The sequence below is a fragment of the Oreochromis aureus genome, linkage group 15, assembly GCF_013358895.1.
Source record: "Oreochromis aureus strain Israel breed Guangdong linkage group 15, ZZ_aureus, whole genome shotgun sequence".
Lineage (NCBI taxonomy): Eukaryota > Metazoa > Chordata > Actinopteri > Cichliformes > Cichlidae > Oreochromis > Oreochromis aureus.
In genome coordinates, this window is record NC_052956.1 from 29,787,060 (window position 1) to 29,804,574 (window position 17,515).

The window sequence follows — 17,515 nt, forward strand, 5'->3', positions numbered from 1 at the left end:
TTGAACATTTTCCCTGTGAATGTGTGTACTTCCTCCCACAGTCCACAGACAGGTATAGTAGTCCATGTGATGGACCTTGCCAGTTGTAGCGTGTTGAAGGTCAGCTGGGACAGGCAAACATTCAAAGCATCAACATCCTAAGCAGATTATAGCATACAATAAAGACCATTATGGTCCTACCTCTTATCATTTCCCTTTAATGAGGGGCACGTCCAAACCGTTGTCTCATGCTGTTATTCAATATATGGGATGTTGGAATAAAAAAATGATTAAATAATCAAATCCATGATGGATGCACAACTTTGTGAACTGTCACTTAGATTTATGAATATTGAGCACTGACATTAGGAATAGTCTGAAAATGATTCAGCAGCACAATAAACAGACACCCTCGAGTGCCGCCAAGTGGTGAACACTAACAGCTGCAACGTTGCTGCCCTGTCAAGCAGCAACTCTCCCAAAAACTGCATAACGAAACAGATTCAGACAAGAGGCTTTTATTATAATAGAGGATATAAAATAAATATACATGACTTCTTCTCATTTAACAGTCATTTGTACAGTGAAATTTGGACAAGTTTGCTAAAAGCAGCTAAATAAATTTTTACTTTTCTGATTTTCGCCAACCTATTGCTGCTTTATCTATAAACACTATGAAAAGACAATACCATTTAGGCCATATGTATATTTCAAACTCACGCTCACACGCACTCACGTAATACAGATAGAATGTCAAAAATGGACAGACACCCCAACCTGCAAAGCATTACTCTGATGTGGCTCGGGGGGGTGGGGGGGGTGGGTTAAAAAGGTACTTTTTGTAAATACCCGTTTTCAAAAACACTATGAACCTTCAAAAATGAACTAAAGCTTTCAACAGGATGTGAAGAAACAGCTGCCATGAAAACATCTATGCAATGTGTTAAAGAGATAACAAATGAAGTTAAACTAGGACCGTGCTGTACTTCCTTGCAATACCAATTTGTACCACAAGGTGGCGCGGCAAGTCAGTGTCACCTTTATTTAACCAGGCAAGTAATTATAAACACATTCTTATTTACAATGGCAGCCTGGGCAAAGAAAAGCCTCTTGAAAAAAAAAAGAATTTTATTGAAAGCTTTAGTCAAAACCTGCAGATGGTAATTACAAAAAAGGTTTTTAAATAACAGTTGCTTTTCTGCTTCCTCTCTAATCCCCCCCCACACACACACACACACACACACACAACAGGACAGAGGGTCAGTGGAAACATTTTGTGATTTTTACGCCAATCTAAAAAAAAAGGCAAATGGCATCACTTCTTTCAACTCTGCAGATGGAGCATCTGTCCGCCTGTACAAAGTGTTGCGAGGGCGACAGTAAGTGCTTATGTTCTCCATTGGAAAAAGACAGGCACATGCAATACTATCAAAAAAGAGGCGATGTGAGAGGACGGGGCGGCCTAGAGGTGCACTATATTTTATAAAAGCGTTGTACAAGTAAGTGTCCTTCCACACACACACACACACACACACACACACACACACACACACACACACCCCTACCGTCTAACTTTCATAGCACTGCCAGAAGTTTAGTGTCTAAAGCGAGACATTAAAAAACATTAAATACCATATTTTTTATTTACCACTAGATATTTTAGCAACGACAGTGCATTAGAAGACAATTACTATATCTCAATGAGAAGTCCTTAAAATGTTTTTTATGTACAGCATTTCAAAACATAACTGCGCTTCAGTAATGTGTGAGGATGATATCTATGAGCAGAGAAAACAAGAGCCAATCCTGCATCAGGATTCTTTGCAGTCAAATCAAATAGATACTTAGCTACTAACAATATGCTACATAGTAACAAGAAAAATAAAAGACTGACAGAGGAAGTGTGAAAATACAAAATTAAAATCCCATGACAAGTTTAGCTGATGAAATTTAAAAAAGAAAAAAAAGGCACCATCCACTCAAACTAAAACGTGGACCGTTAGTTATCATTCCTGTAAGTAAGGACAGCAACACTATGGAACAGAAGCCAGTGCGTCACCTTCATTCTACTGTACAGTGAGGTGGTGTGAACACATTCAGTAACTACACGTTCATTCGACGTGAGCTTATTTATGAAGAGGAAACGACCAAGAGGAGGAGAACTATGATCTAGCGAAGGCGGGTCTGTCTGACAGAGGTCCCTTTCTATAGCTACTACAGTTAAGGCAGAGGAAAGTTCAAACATGGGTATTATTAATACATGTATGGAAAAAATAAATATGATTGTATACTATTCATATATATGCATTTCTTTACAATAATTCTTTTAGAGTACATTTTAAAATGCTGTGGGGGGAAAAAGGACATAAATGAGAGCTGTCTTGGTCTACTGGACTCAGTATTTCACAAGGAAGGAATACACATCACTCAATAAAATATAATAAAACCTGTCAACTGCAAAACCTAGAAACAGGTAAAAGCTTTAGTCTGGGATTTCTTTGCATAGGAGTTTGTCTCTTGCTGGAGCCTCGTGCTCATTAGTAATACTTGTGACACCTCGTTTGTGTGGAGAGAGAAATGTACAACAAAGTGTCTCAACATATCCTCGCTGCTACTCACTTCAACTTCAAATACGCACAGTAAAGGGAAGCCAAAACCTTTGAATAACTGCTGGTTTAGATCCCTACTGTGTGCCCCCAGCCAGTGGATCTGTCTGCCAGTCTGTCAGAAAACAGTAGAAGTAAAGATGAACAAAAGACACGGAGTGCAAAAAGCTACTTCATCTGGACATTTTAGGTACAGGTGCATTCCTTTAAGTTTCTCTTTAAAGCTGCAATAATCAAGATTTTTAGATAAGCAATGACTTCAATGACCATGGGTCCCATTAAAGGGGCCACAAAGTGATGGATCCAGAAAGAATTCTAAACAGTTTTATGGAATACTCGAGGACCTTTGAACTGTTTTGGTTTATTTTCATTAAAAAAAAACTCATCATAAGCTGTTTAGTACCAGCTAGTGCCAGTACATAAAGAAATTAAAGGCTGCTTGCATGTTTTTCTCCATGTTAGTTACCAAGGAATGGCAACATGATTGAGGCTATGTCCATTTTTTTTAACATGCAGCAAAAGCAACTCAGCAACACTAATGCCAGTGTGCCTTTTATGTGCACATTTTTGTTACTAGCCTGGCAACAGGAAGGTGTAACCATTTACATGCTGACTGACTGCTAGCTTTCCAAGCTCCTCAGACTGCTGCTTGTTATGGTTTTTCAGCTACGACACGCTCTGCAGACATGGTTTGGAAGGTGAAAGACATTTTACTCATCGAATCACCTTCCAAGTTTCTTGAAAGAGTCGTAGGAAGGTGTTACATGTTGCTTTATGTCCTCCTAACCCAAGAGACCAAAAAAATCAATTACTACAGCTTTAAACGTGTTTAAAACATAAAGGATCCTGCCTTTGTGTCACGCAAACACTGAACAGTTCAGAATTACTTAACATGAAGAAAAAAAAAGGCGTAACTGGGAGATTTTTCTATGGGCTTTAGAAACAGGACACACATGCTCTGAGCAGCTTGTTTTTAAAAATGGCTGTGTGAAAAAAACACAAACTAAATTTGCAGTTTTTCCACACATTTACATTATTTTAATAAATGCAGTTTAGAATAATAATAAACAAAGTTATCTGAATCTAATTACTATATTTTTTCATTGAAAAAAAATTAACCTGGGTCTTTCTGGTTAGGGGTAGGGTTAGGTTAATCCAGCTGTTTTATGGATTTTGGTCTATTTAGCACATCCAAAAAAGAAAAAGAAAAGACAGAAGAATTGTCAGGTCATGTTTAAGAGTTTTTAAGAGTTCTGAATGATAAAATTCTAGTTTCTAGAAACTATCTTTAGTACACATTATTACTAAACTGTTTCAGCCTCATGCTCACATTCTTCAGAAACCAAAGATATTGTGCCAAATGGGCAACATTCCATAAAACTCTTGCTCTATGCTCTTTGATACGGGTTATCAAAGACCTGTGGGACATTAACTGACATTATGTTTTTGAATTTTGAAAAAGGTTTGATTTTAAATAGTATCCTTATCCATAATATATATCTCATCTCATCAGACAATGTATGCACTAAAAATGTAGATGGTGGCCATTTACAGAAACGACCACACACTCAGATTATGTATGTCCTGTTTTAAATGAAAAATCCAGCAGTATGTAAATTTTCACACTTTTTCACATTGTGGACAATTCTGACTAAAACTGTGACTAACCTACAACACTAGAAAGGACCTTCTCTTGTTTAAGAATCAACAATATTTTTTTTTAAACATGATTTCAAACATATTTTAGGTCAAAATTTGACAAGATCCATCCAGATGCATAAGCATAATTTAGCAGAACAAAATAAGAAGAACTGACACTATTTCAATGGAAGTGACCCCAAGTCCATAACATCAACCCACCTATCTGCGGTTAGTATCAATGCATGAAACATAAAGCCTTAAAAAAGTTCTATTCAGTGGTAAAATTCTAATGATGTTACTAATGTAAAGCGGGTGGCTACTTTTAAGCATCAGTGAACCATAATTGGACACAGAAATACAATTATTTTCATTATACACACATATCTTGCATGTTCTGATTAATAAAAAAAAAAATCCACATTATCTATTTGTATTATTACAGCTTCGATAAGGACAGAGGTCCAGTTCTCTTTCCAGCCACAAGGTGTCAGTGTTTCCTAATCAAACTGCAGGTCACACATGCAATAAACACAATGTCTCTTTTCCTCTGTAAGGGGGCAAATGCAGTTAGTCAAATCACTGGGTGCATTCTTTAACACAGCATGCAGGGTGGTCATTAATGATGAAGCAAGCTGTCAGGAGGATATGAAAAGAGGACTTGCTCTAACTGTTGTATTGTTAGTATTATAACCCATAAAAGTAATACTAGAAATGCTTTTAGCAAAGTTTACTGTAAGTATCAAAGGTAAACATACCGTATGAACTAGTTCATAGTGTTACATACTGTGTAGGTAGCATTTTTTATTTATTTATTTTTCTTTTTTAACAATATATTGTGGTGCAGATAATAATCTGCATAATAATTTTAACTAGTCCACTTCTAACAGTGAAAAACAGCCTCAAAGACAATTTTGTATGTGAACAGATCCCTAATAACTTTTCTGTAAACACCTGAAAGAAATTCTGAACAGGAAAATTCCCATATAAAAAAATCAGATTTTCAAAAATACTGAAGACAAATTGGTTTGTGTTTAAAAAAAGATAAGATATGATCAATATGATCTTCTGAAATGTAATGAAGTATTACTTGAAAAAGAAGACTTTGTGCTTAAGGAAGAAAAACAGATTTGTGGTAATGCAGTCATTATGTTTTGCTCATTACCAAGAGTTAGATAAAAACACTGATATCACACTCATGTCTGCAGCAAAATTTAAAAATGTTACTAGCAGCCCATCAGTTTAGATTAGCATAAAGACTGGAAATAGAGGAAAACAGCTAGCCTGGATTTTTTTATTTTATTTTATTAGTAGTATTATTGTATTTATTTATTTATTACAGGCTACAAGCACATTTTAGCTCATAAGTTAGCATGTTATACATCACTAGTTTGACCTATAAACACTGAAGTCTAAGGTGTCATACAGATAAGTTGTTCTGAGAAGTAGTTTAAAAAAATAAATAGTAAACTTATTAAAATGTCCACATATAACATCATTAGCTTTAGAAAAAAAAAACCCATGAGCTTAGGAAATGCTGTTATCCTCTAATAGCACCATGCTAGCTCCTTTAGTGTTTCCAGGATTTATGCTAGGCTAAGCTAATTAGCTACCAGGAATGGCTCTACACTAAAGATACAGGCAATGTTGGGAATTATATTCATTATAATAGTAATATAGTGGTAATAATAGTAATTTTAGTAGTTGGCAGGTTGTGCTCCTAACAATGTAATACATTTATTGTGACATTTTTCACTTTCTACATTTCGGAAGAACAATTTTGCTGAATTTCTGGCACTGAAAGGCATTCCTGTCTCACAGCTTGGCTTGGTACCACCCACATGATAGACTCAGGTTGCACAGAGCAACATACATTGAGTTGACTAGGATGAAAGGCATTGTCAAAAACACCAGTCAGAACTTGGGTGAAGGGGTGCCAAATGACTGGAGGGTATCTCAGTACAGACACAGGCTCCATTGAGATTGACATTCATATTTGACCCAACAGTTTTGCTGTCCCTTGTTCATAACGATATAAAAAAAGGCAATTCCTGCACAGGGAACAGGAGTACGGCAACCCTGGGAGTGTTATATTCTACATAACTTATTTAATTGACATATATACTATATTCAACACTGTGTTCTGACTCAGAACACAGAGGGTGGGAGTGGGCATATCAACCTGCTCATTTAAGTCTCAGCGAGAAACTAGAGTGTTTCCCTCACAGCTTCTTCAATTGTAGCACTTATTAAATGTCCTTCATTTCACTTTTCTTGCAAGTTGATTCATTAATTCAAAATGAACTCAGACATACAACGGGTTGTATACACTGGATACAAAAATGTAAATAAGTTGCTCATACCTCCATGCATGTACTAAAGAAAGCACCCATTGTCTTTGAATGTACCCCAGTCTCTACCTGCCTGCTCAGTGTCGCACCGCAAGGGTGAAGTGGAAGAGGTCGAGCCTCACATTTGTTCCAGCTCTTTGCAGATCGGTTCAGCGGTCAGTGCAGTTCTAGTAAGTAAAAGGATAAACAACATGCATAAAAAACATACTGTACACACACACACGTGCACACGCTCATACACGCTCACAGGACAACAGAGATAACAATAAAACTTTACAAAAAAACAATCTGACATCAGGCAGTAACAGTCTCAAGAAGCATATGTCGGAGGGGGGGAGCGTACTGTTAGCTGCCCTGTACGATTATGCGCATCTTCAGAAACGTTAAACGTTTCAAGGGTCCAAAATAACACGGGTGTCACAGCAAAGTGAAAACCAGCGAACAACAACGCACTTCGGAGCTGCCGGCCACCAACAAGAGGCGTCAAAACCTCCCGAAGACGCTGCCATCACAGGAAACAAAGCTCAGCTGTTAAATGGTTCTTACTTCTAAAAGTGATGGAGTGATCACAATATACAGAAGCTAGAGCTGTAAAAAGACAACTGCTTTTCTTACATTCCAAATCCAAATCTAGATAAACACTTCTAAATATAGAAACCCTATAATATCAAGATTTAAGTTAATTTTTTTAATATTTCCCTGCAATGACATCAGCTTAAAAGCTGAGTGTTTTTTTCTTTGTAGAAACTTTTTTCTTAAAAGGTTGGGTTTAGCTCAAACTTTAGCTTATTGTCATTTGATTATCCATGATAATAATACACTAGAGATGACAGTAAAGGGCTTTTCCTTTTAAGTTGCCTCACATCTGATCGCTTCTGTATGTAACAATATTTATAATGACATCAACTATCAAGTTAAACTTGAAAAGTCTAGCAAACGAGCAGGAGAAAAAAACTCAAATAGAAAAAGGTGCTATATAATATACTTGAACACAGCTGCGATTCTTCCTGGTGAGGAACGTTGTGTTTGTAAGTGCTATGGTTCTGAGTCTGTGTGTGAGACGCCTTCACATCTATCTTACACCTTTTTTTTTCAGTCGATTTAAAAGTGTTTCAATGCGCCGATGAGGCAGAATTTGTTTTCTCATTGGATTTCGTTTGGTTCCTATGTTCGTCAGCCTTCATGTTACAGTGCCGCTGAAGGCTGTCGGGCGAAAGGTCAAAGGTGAGGGCAGTTTGAAAAGAAGGATGGCTGGAGTTGGAATGATGTAATGCAGGGACAAGGGTCCAACCGGGATGCGGGAGCTGAGGTTGTTGAGGGTTGGCTGAAGACAAGGAGGAGCTTGACTCCTCTGCTGGTTAGGGAGTGACAAGGAGCCTCAGTAACGGTGGGTCTGGTGGGAGTACTGGGAGCTCTGCTGGGTTGATGATGAGTATCCCATGGTGCTCTGGGGCTGAGTAGAACCTTGGACGTTGCTTTGGTAACCAAGGCGGGAGCCAGAGTGCTGAAAGAGAGAGAGAGGTGGAGACACGGTCGCTAAATCACCAGACTTCTTATCAGCAAACATTCAAACAGTGACTCTGGAGGTGTGCAGGCACATATTGTGTTTTTAAGGCTACATCCAGACATTGCGCTAATGTGCGCCACTTCCTTCCAGATTCAGTTGTCTGCAGCTAATTAACCTTTCCTCATAAGATGTTTTCCCACATGGATTTCAAAAAATTGGGATTATGAGATTTCCCTCCATGGTGTCACGTGTCACAAGTAAAGCACCGCTTAAGATGAGTTTGCACTAATGAAAATATTCCTCTAATGGTCAAAGTTTTATTCAATTCAGATTAGATTGCTAGTGATTTGTAAAACCTGCCGTTGTAGTCATACAGCTGTGCTTTAAATCATCTTGCATTCCAACCTTCAGAGGTGCTGTGTGTTCAGTGGCTTTGGGATTATTTCCCTAGTAATGAAAGAAAAAGCCTCATTTACACACTCGGAGACATCGACTGTAAAACGTGCTGGTGCTGAAATTTCAACGATCTGGATATTGCTTTGAGAATCTGAGACCTCAACTGTTTGTATGCCTCCATACCACAGTTGTGGGTTCTTGGCTACACTGTTCCAGATTACGGAAATGATCGGTGGGTGGTGCATGGTGGAATATATGTGGATAGAGATCAATAAAGGGAAAAAGTAGGACACTGACAGTAGCAGCTATAGCCACACTCGTGATATGTCTGACCACTGCGACAGTTTATTTATACATCAACTGAGGCATGACAGCCACCAGCTGTGTCACTTGCAGCTAGTCATATGCAATATACTTGTGTGCCTCGCTGATACAGAAACAGGAGAGGTCAAAGCGGTCACTTAGATCACACCGTGCTCTGGTAAGCACTGACACATGATCTCCCTGCTCCTGCGGTCGTGTAACGCTAAAACCTGAGCTAGCCCCATACATTGCTGATTAGTCGCTGATCACATTTATTTTCTGCAGCAGTCGGGTTCTCCTATCTTGAAAGTCAAAATATGTCATATGCCAAACTTTAGCATCCAGCTTCACTTCATCACAGGCCGAGATCTGTCGTCTCTTTGGCCTTGTGATAAGAGCTGAGCCGGCGATACAGGAGGCGCCTGAGCAGAAAACAAAAGCTCACAGGCTCCGCTGTGATTTGATATCAGCTCTGTACAGTCGTTATCATTTAAGCAACATCTTGTTGTTGTCTGGTATCTGAGTGTTTGGGTATACATTTTTTAGCCTGCAGCATACAACCAAACAACTCTATAAGCATTCTCAGCCCAGCAACATGTTGGTTCATGTCTTAATACGTTTAGATTTCCCTATCCTGACTGCCTAACGCAGGTTTTTTCCTTCTGAAGATCATGTCAGTTTCTTAAAGCATGTACTTGCAATCAAACTGAACTCAAACAGGAGTTTGGAGTGTCTCATTTTCAGTGCTGGAATGGTACATCCTGCTGTGGTCGACCTTTTATGCTTTTTATATATATTTTTCTTCACATATACTGTTACACTGAGGGATGTTCATATTAAACAAGCCTTCAGCCTGCTCTAAACACTCAGTTTAAGACAGTTTTTTATTATCGTTTCAGGGTTCAGGTAATATGAGCACAGAAGTTGCACTCACCTTCGAATCAGGACATAGTTAGTTTGAAGGGACGAGGAAGACAGCTAAAACAGCTTGTTTCAGTCAGATGATAAACTCACGTCTGCGCCAAACCCCAGAATAACACTACACAGGAGAACTTGGAACTCATGCACAGCTACTCATGCAACTAATAGAGTCCAAGAATGAAAGTCTGGAGCAGGAGATGATTATAATGGACTCATTTAATAGAGTTTTAAAGTACAGACAAATGAACAGTTTCACCAGAAAATGTTGGTGTTGGTGTTCTATAATATTGCACTGACCTGGTAATCTGACTGTAGCACCCCAGTGCCTGAGGAGGCCCCAGAGGGTCCGATCCGAGGTTTCTTGTTGGGTGGCCCCTGGTCCTGACCGTGCTGCAGCACTGCAGTGGTGGCCCCCGTGGCTCCGGCGGTGCCGTTGGTTTGAGCGGAGCTCTGCTGGGAGGGAGCCTGCTGGGCTGCTGTCTGCTGCTGGTTCTGGGCCTGAGCCTGGCCTGTCGTCTGCTGGTGCTGCTGGGTCTGGTTCTGCACAAAGACACACAAAGCTGAAAGTGGGTCTGGATTTATGGAGTGGAGAAAGAGAGACGCTGTGGCTAAAAGTGAGTGTGTGGAATGATCTCGGGTTCTCGCTGAAAACAAGAAACCAAGATTTCGCTCTATTTTTAGCTGTAGGTTGTTCTTTTCTGCATCTGTGACCCACTTTCCCGCTCAGATGACTGGATTGAAATGCAGCTCAACAACATCAGTTTAGAGTTTTAAGGACGCATTAAAAAAAACTTTAAGCAGACCACAAGAAATGTTAACCTAATTAGCCAAAGAAGGAAACGTATACTAACTCATCTGAGAATGAGACAGTAAGGAAAGCTCATATTATCTGTCTATATTGTTAATAAAGCAGCTATTACATATCTATTTCCATGTTTTGAGAATCTGTTGCCCATTTATGCTGCTGGCTCAGGCCCTAAAGCCCCAAGTCTGGTTTCAAGTTCAAAAATCGAGACTGCAATGACGGACCAAAATCATTGTCATGGTTTCTGCCAGCAGCCATACCCCAGAGATGCCCCAAATGGCCCTTGGATGTGAATGCGTGGCTGAGTTGAGGGAACGAGACACCCTGTGTGAACAGTTCAGTCCATCCTCAGGTGATTATTAAATATGGTTCACAGAAATCTGCAGCCATTTTCTGGTGCAAACATTCATTACGTTCTGGCTCATTATGTGGCAATTATGTGGTTTAAAATTTAGTCAAAATTTGAAATTTGGTGTAAAATTTTGACACACTTGTGAATTTATCAGTTTATGGCTACAATTCAGGAATTCAGTGTGCAGAATGTTGACCTTCAAGCCACCACGGGGCTTTTAGGGTCACACATACTAAGTGGGACAAATTAGCATGATGCCACAGTCGCAAAAATGCGCTGATGGGAGTGGAAAGTTCTGAGGCGATTCACTAACAATCTGCTTGTTTGTATACAAAAATGGAGGCGGTCACATCAACAATGACCAGCATTCTACAAAGAATACAGCAGATTACAAGCATATGAGCTACCGTGAGAAAGTGAATAATGAGCGTAGGCACAGGTTTCTTTCCAGAGACAGCGTAACAATCCAGACCATGAAATCATTCAGAGTGGGGACCCAGTGAAGAGTTGTAGGACACAGCCAAAGTTTGGCACTGCACTCACAGCTTTGACCCATCCAACGGCACAATTATCTTTCCTCCTTTCAATCCAAATAATTGACACCCCTTAAAACACCATCAAGCACAATTAAGGCAAGCAGAAAATTCCGTGCCATAAACGTTGGTAAATCAAGCAACAAGTACTTTTCTTTGAAAAAAGAAAATAAAAACATCCCATGGTCCATTTGCAGTGGGCTGAATTTATCAGTTTGCTCACTCACAAACAAACAAACAAAGAAACAGTCTCTAATTTTTATGGTTATTTCATTTTAACAGAGACAGATTACCAACCAAAAATCCAGAAAAGCTAGAAGCTGATTACATTTACATTTCCCTGAGTGAAATAAGTATTTGATCCCCTACAACCCAGCAGGATTGCCCATGTCCCCGTGTGTCCACAGAATCAATGTCTTCCATTCCAGCTTCTCCGCCACAATGAACAAGAGAAAAGCAAAGATACCAGACCTGCACAAGGCTGTCAGCAAGAAGCTTGGTGAGACAATGATAACTGTTGGTGTGATTTCTTTAAATGGAAGAAAAATAAAATAATATTCAGTTGTCCTTGGTCTGGAGCGCCGTGCAAGATTGCGCCTCATCAGGCGAGGATGAAAGATGGTGGATCAAAAATATCTGAAAAACTGCATTAAGTCAATATAATGGCAGATATGGTGGCTTTGTATTTACTTTGTATTTTAGTATGAATGTACAGCATGATGCGTAATCCTGCATGTAATTTCATAAAATCAGCATCTTTCACTTCAGTCGGCAATCAGCAGCTTTGGTGTTGTACTGATTTGGAGCAGCCAAATTATTTTGTTTATGTTGTCTATTATTGATTGTGCATGTCCACACTTTATGCTGACATAAGGTCCAACCAAAACAGTGCAAGCCAAGCTCCTCAAACACTCTGTTCTTTGGTGTAAAGCTCAGATGTTTTCCAGCCAGCAGCTACCAATATGATGTAGGAGCAGCAGTCACATGGAGCCATCGGCCTCTGCCTCAGTGATCACTCTCCCATTAGATTTCACAATAAAAATCTTATCTTAATCTTAGCGCCTTTGAAAAAAGGCTGCGCTTTTTAAGCTGCATGTAAAGCAACAATGAAACACAGAGCGCCCAAGATAGTCAGCCTCCTCATGCACTTCTGTACACCGTGTACAGTGTGTCCCTGCCTCTGGCAAACTCACCGCTAAATGCCTGCACTGAGTTATTACACTGTAAAAATAACTCAAGGGACACAGTTGACTCAAATAAGATGCTGCTTTCTAAGAACCAGTAGTACTATAACCTCATATCTCTCCAGTAGATAACAATATCTGTTCTTTATGGCTGAAAGGGAAAGTGCCTGGACACATTTGGAGCTACCACTTGGGAAAGCAAAAGTACAATTCACTAGTGAAAAGCTGTACATTAAGATTTTATCAATTTAACAGTCCCCAAAAGTTGGGACAGCCGCGCATTAACGCAGAAAATACACCAAAAACTGCCACATCAGCCCCCATTGACTACTAACTTAAGATGGGACGTTAGGTGAACAGACACTTACAATATCCATCGATGGTTTAGTTTCTGAAAATGTGACGGTACTTGTATTTTTTTTAACCATGCAGGTACTGCAGGCAGTATATATACAAGGAACGGTTGTCAAAATATCTATACTCTAGTGCAAAACATTACTATCAGCTTAGGTATTCGGACATTAGCAGTGCCACAAACCATGCCGTCTTCACACACAGCTTCGCACAGCACTGCTGCAGACAGGCGGGCACACAGCCCTTTCACTCACTAACAGCTTAGCACTTAAACAGTAGCACAACAAAGCATCTCAAAGACTGACATCCCAGTCTTTATGAGGAAGTTTCTGAGGTGTTAATGTAGCCATTTAACTATTAGCGATAACGCAAAAGCTGCATTCACCGCCAGTGAAGTTATCTGTAAGGCAGCGGCTAGACTGCCTTACAGTCTAAGGCACAGGATAACTGGATAACACTTACCTTTTCTGTTTTCTCCTCCGGCTCATCTTCATTAAGAAATTCTCGTTTGGGGTAGGGGATCTGACAGCCAGCAAACACACTAGACGAAGGCAGATGAAATTAGTGATTGAAGAACAAACACGAAACACTGTGTGAACCAGGACAAGGCTGACTAAAGTTTGCAAAAGTTTACTAAGGCTCACTCAGTGGTTGGTAATGGGTCTTCTAGGAAGTACGGGTCCTGCAGCGCCTGCTCCGATGTGATTCTTTTAGTCGGATCCATTGTGAGGAGCTTTTGGAGCTGAAGGCAGAAAAATACACATGGTTACAGGATCTATATACACACACACACACCTGATCAGTGTATGGTAGGAAAATACAAAAAAAAAGGTGGGGCCAGGGCTTCCTGATTAGTGGACTTTCAAAATAAGATGATTTTATTAAGTATTAATAGTATTAGTATACGTGTTTACATAGTTATACTGTGTGCACCTGCACCTCATTTGGGCAATAACAGCCCAGTCCATGACCCTTTAAAGTTTATTACTTTTAAAGAGAGTTTAATGGTTAATTAGTTAGCAGTTACGGTTAGGGTTGGTCACCAGGAAATGGACATAATGCCTCTAAAGTAACTGAACTAAGATATATGTGTGTGTGCACTTACCAACAAGAACACCTTGCTGTCTGGTTTGACTTTATGCTTCTCCATGTATTTGATTAAGCTGCTGTTTGCATACCTGTTGGATGACAAATGACAGCATATGTGATATTTCATTTACAAGTCTACAAGCTCCCCGATTATAGTGAGGTCATAGAGCGGCCACCCACGTCGTCCTCCTGAAGTCTTTTTGCAGTGTGGGGTACTCTGGCATCTTCCTGATGTCTTCCCAGTCTTTATCTGTGAAAGACAAAAGCACATGAATAACTTAACACTTTTATCGATACACTAAACATTCGCTTGTATATGTGTGTGTCTGTGCAGACCTGCAGGGAAACCCATGACACTAAATATCCTGTCCAGCTGGTCGTGATGGAAGGGGTTACTGGTCTTGATGTCTTCCTGGCGACAGTGAAAGATGGGCTCCGATGTTAGCAGCTCCGCAAAGATGCAGCCAATCGCCCAGATGTCTGAGGCACGCACACATATAAACAAACAGCACTTAGTCTCAGTATTGTGGAGATACATTAGCTACAATGGCTAAATCTTCCTGGATTACAGGAAGTCATTTTTTTCTGCTGGAATATTGATGTTAGTGTTACTTGTTACTGCTTAACTACCTGCAGTGAAAATGCTACGTCCAGATGAACAGAATCAACCTTTTGGGATGATGTGATGTATTTATTTTTCTGTATAATGTTTAGGGTTTTTTTCTTTAAGAAGTGAGTAGATTCTGCATTTCTCTGTAAGCGTGACCTACCTAAACAAAATTTCTTACCAATTCTGTTTTTCTTCCTCATTATTAGAACTGACAGCATACACAAGTGAAACTAAACAGCTGTAGGTTGCACAATTTTCTCTCACTGAAACAACTGAAAATCAAGTGTCCTGCAACTGGAAAGAGGTGCAAAAATGTAATGAACACGAGCTGCTGTACGCTCAGCTCTACCTGGCATGTTAGCTTTCCAAACAAAAGAAAAAGAAATGTCAGTTACATGCATAATTTTTCCAGTATGTTTATAACTTCACGAGATAACCAAATATCGACCGTTTTCTCTTTTTCACTCATCGTCATAATTTTAGGTATGTTGCCTTTATTAGAAAATGTCAGCTGGATGACTTAAGCATCTGTCTTTTCGTCGCAAACATTTTCATGGTGGTCACTACTTTGGAGAACTTTTACACTCACAATGAGGATCCTCCACAGTGGCTGTGACACAGTGGAGTGCATCTATTTGCTTGCCCTGCCCTGCACGTTTTGTGCATGCGTGAAATGGGCCACCTCATAATCGGACACACGTGAGGCTAACCAGCCGGTCACCACACAGGGCGGAGAAAGCTGGAAAATCGGCTGATTCTACACTCTGGCCAGCTGATCGGTGCATGTCTGGGTTTTTTTGTTTTTTTCCATTTCCTTGTTGTACTGCAGTCTGTGCCCGGTGCTGTGTTGTCTCTCTATAATTTGTCGGCTTTGAGTTCTGTGTTTTTCTAATGTTTGTATTTATTATGTATTTTCAAAGCCCGACTAGGGAGAGTTGTTGGCTCCTCTTTTAAACTTGTTTGAATTAAGTGTTCTGTTTTTGTACGCCAAGACACTTACATGTTACGTGATGTGAATACAATGCAATGGTGAGTCATTGATAACACCCTAAGTCAACTTCCATTCAATGGACAGACGTGGTAAGATGGAAGGTACTAAGATTATGATGGAACATGTGCTCCACGATTGATTTATTCTGATGATGTCCACGGATCACATGAGTACTTTGCACTTATCAGCCGTGCATGTAAACCAAGAGACCCTGCTTCTAAAATCATAGCTAATTCTGTCAATTAACACAAACCTGATGCAGTTAAGCAAACAGCCAGGGATCAAAGTCCTGCCTTGGTGCAGAGCGTTACGTGTTTTTCATCTGTGTGACTCACCAATAGCTTTGGTGTAGTGCCGGGCCCCCAGCAGCAGCTCCGGGGCCCTGTACCAGAACGTCACTACCACGGGGTCAAGGTCCGCCAGCGGCTTCAGTGGAGAGTTGAAGAGTCTGGCGAAACCCATGTCAGCTGCCGAAGGTGCAAAAGAAGATAGATGCAGTTAGCAAACAAAGGCATTATCAGATAGAGATACAAATGCATGTTCAAGGCTGCTGTCAGAGCCACGGGTTCTAGACAGAACCTCGGGCGTCTCTCACACCGCAACTAAATATGAAACATCCACAACTGTAAAGCTGGACAAGGCAGGCTTTTAATGTCAAACCACATCTGTTCTAGTTAGCATGAGAAGATAGTATTCTTCCCTTTTAGCAAAAAATCCCTTGCTAAAAGAGTAATGTGAGAAATAGAGCAATTTCCCACTGTTAAAAAAGTACCTTAACAGAAAAAATAAAAGTTACACATAAATATTTAACTCTGCCTCATTCTAGTAAAGATTAACAGGAAACTGGCACAAACTGATTCTTTTTCTGTGTCTTTCTAACAGACAGCAGAATAAGGGACAACTCATCAATGTGGAAAAAGGAGTGACTTCTCTTAATTTGTGACCTTAATTCATTAATGGTCTCAATAACTCCTCTCATCTGGTATTTTATGACCCCAGTTAGTATCTAGAAGGATAAAAATGCTGGATTCCATGTGTTTCACTCCAAAATTGAGTGCATTCTGGTATTAAAGTTAGAAAACCAAGGAAAAGCAGGATTTGTTTAGCTCCTCTAGAACCTGGTCAGTGAATCAGCTATTTTGAATCAGCTTTATTTCCACTGGAGAAGTGGGGGACATGACCCCTCCACTTTTTACATTCACCCCTGTAGCTGCCACTACACCTGAGCAATCACCAAGAGCAAGAGTTCTGTTTGTTTTTTTTCAAGACTACCCATCTGTGGTATCCATATAAGACTATAATCCCACTTCTTTAGATGGGTAGTCTTATTGTGCCAACTTCTATATGCGCAGTAAATAAATATGCTAATAACTTATTGGACATTTCACTGTTTTTTTATGACTTTAAAGATGCATTGTACTGATCATAGACTGCATGTATAAGATGGAGGTAGCATCTGATTCTGAAAACGGAAAGCCTATACATACATCCTTTAAACCTGCATTCTTTCTAATGGCCAGTAGAGGGAAACTGGTTGGTTGTACAAAGAAGTCGATGGGAAAACACCTCTCAGCTGACCTCGGTAAACTCTGAGGTCATAGATTGAGTGAGGTGAGTTCATCATGAATAACGGGCTCAGTTGCCAGATTCAGGTCTCACTGAATATAATTAAAATTTTAATTAGAATTAAAAGTAAAACTTGTCACTGACACTGTTCTTGGATGAGCCTCGTACAGAGCTTTGCATTCGCCTACTAATGATACTAATGATGATGATGATTCATAATGAAACGTTCACAGAAAATACAACACTGACTGTAAAGCAATATCTACAGGGACAAATAAGGCTGAAAAAGTTGTTCGCTTAACCAACGTGCATTCAAATACAATTATAATG

At 39.8% G+C, this 17,515-nt stretch overlaps 1 protein-coding gene across 2 annotated transcripts in view; it reads right to left on the minus strand.

Annotated features, from left to right (window-relative positions):
- Positions 1 to 481: 481 nt before the first annotated feature.
- The window catches only part of cdk19 (cyclin-dependent kinase 19), a 52,564-nt gene continuing 35,530 nt past the window's right edge, over positions 482 to 17,515 (minus strand). The window contains exons 6-14 of one of the 2 annotated variants that reach the window (XR_005608386.1): positions 15,955 to 16,086; positions 14,355 to 14,498; positions 14,199 to 14,268; positions 14,035 to 14,107; positions 13,574 to 13,671; positions 13,392 to 13,470; positions 9,999 to 10,241; positions 7,560 to 8,078; positions 482 to 6,741 (exon numbers count right to left, since the gene is read on the minus strand). Coding sequence is in view for 1 of the 2 variants with exons in the window: in XM_031735450.2 (XP_031591310.1) it covers positions 7,953 to 8,078; positions 9,999 to 10,241; positions 13,392 to 13,470; positions 13,574 to 13,671; positions 14,035 to 14,107; positions 14,199 to 14,268; positions 14,355 to 14,498; positions 15,955 to 16,086 (965 nt within the window). In the remaining variant the exon portion in view is untranslated. Of the gene's footprint in view, positions 8,079 to 9,998; positions 10,242 to 13,391; positions 13,471 to 13,573; positions 13,672 to 14,034; positions 14,108 to 14,198; positions 14,269 to 14,354; positions 14,499 to 15,954; positions 16,087 to 17,515 lie in introns of both variants that reach the window. The other variant, XM_031735450.2, reaches the window with a different exon arrangement.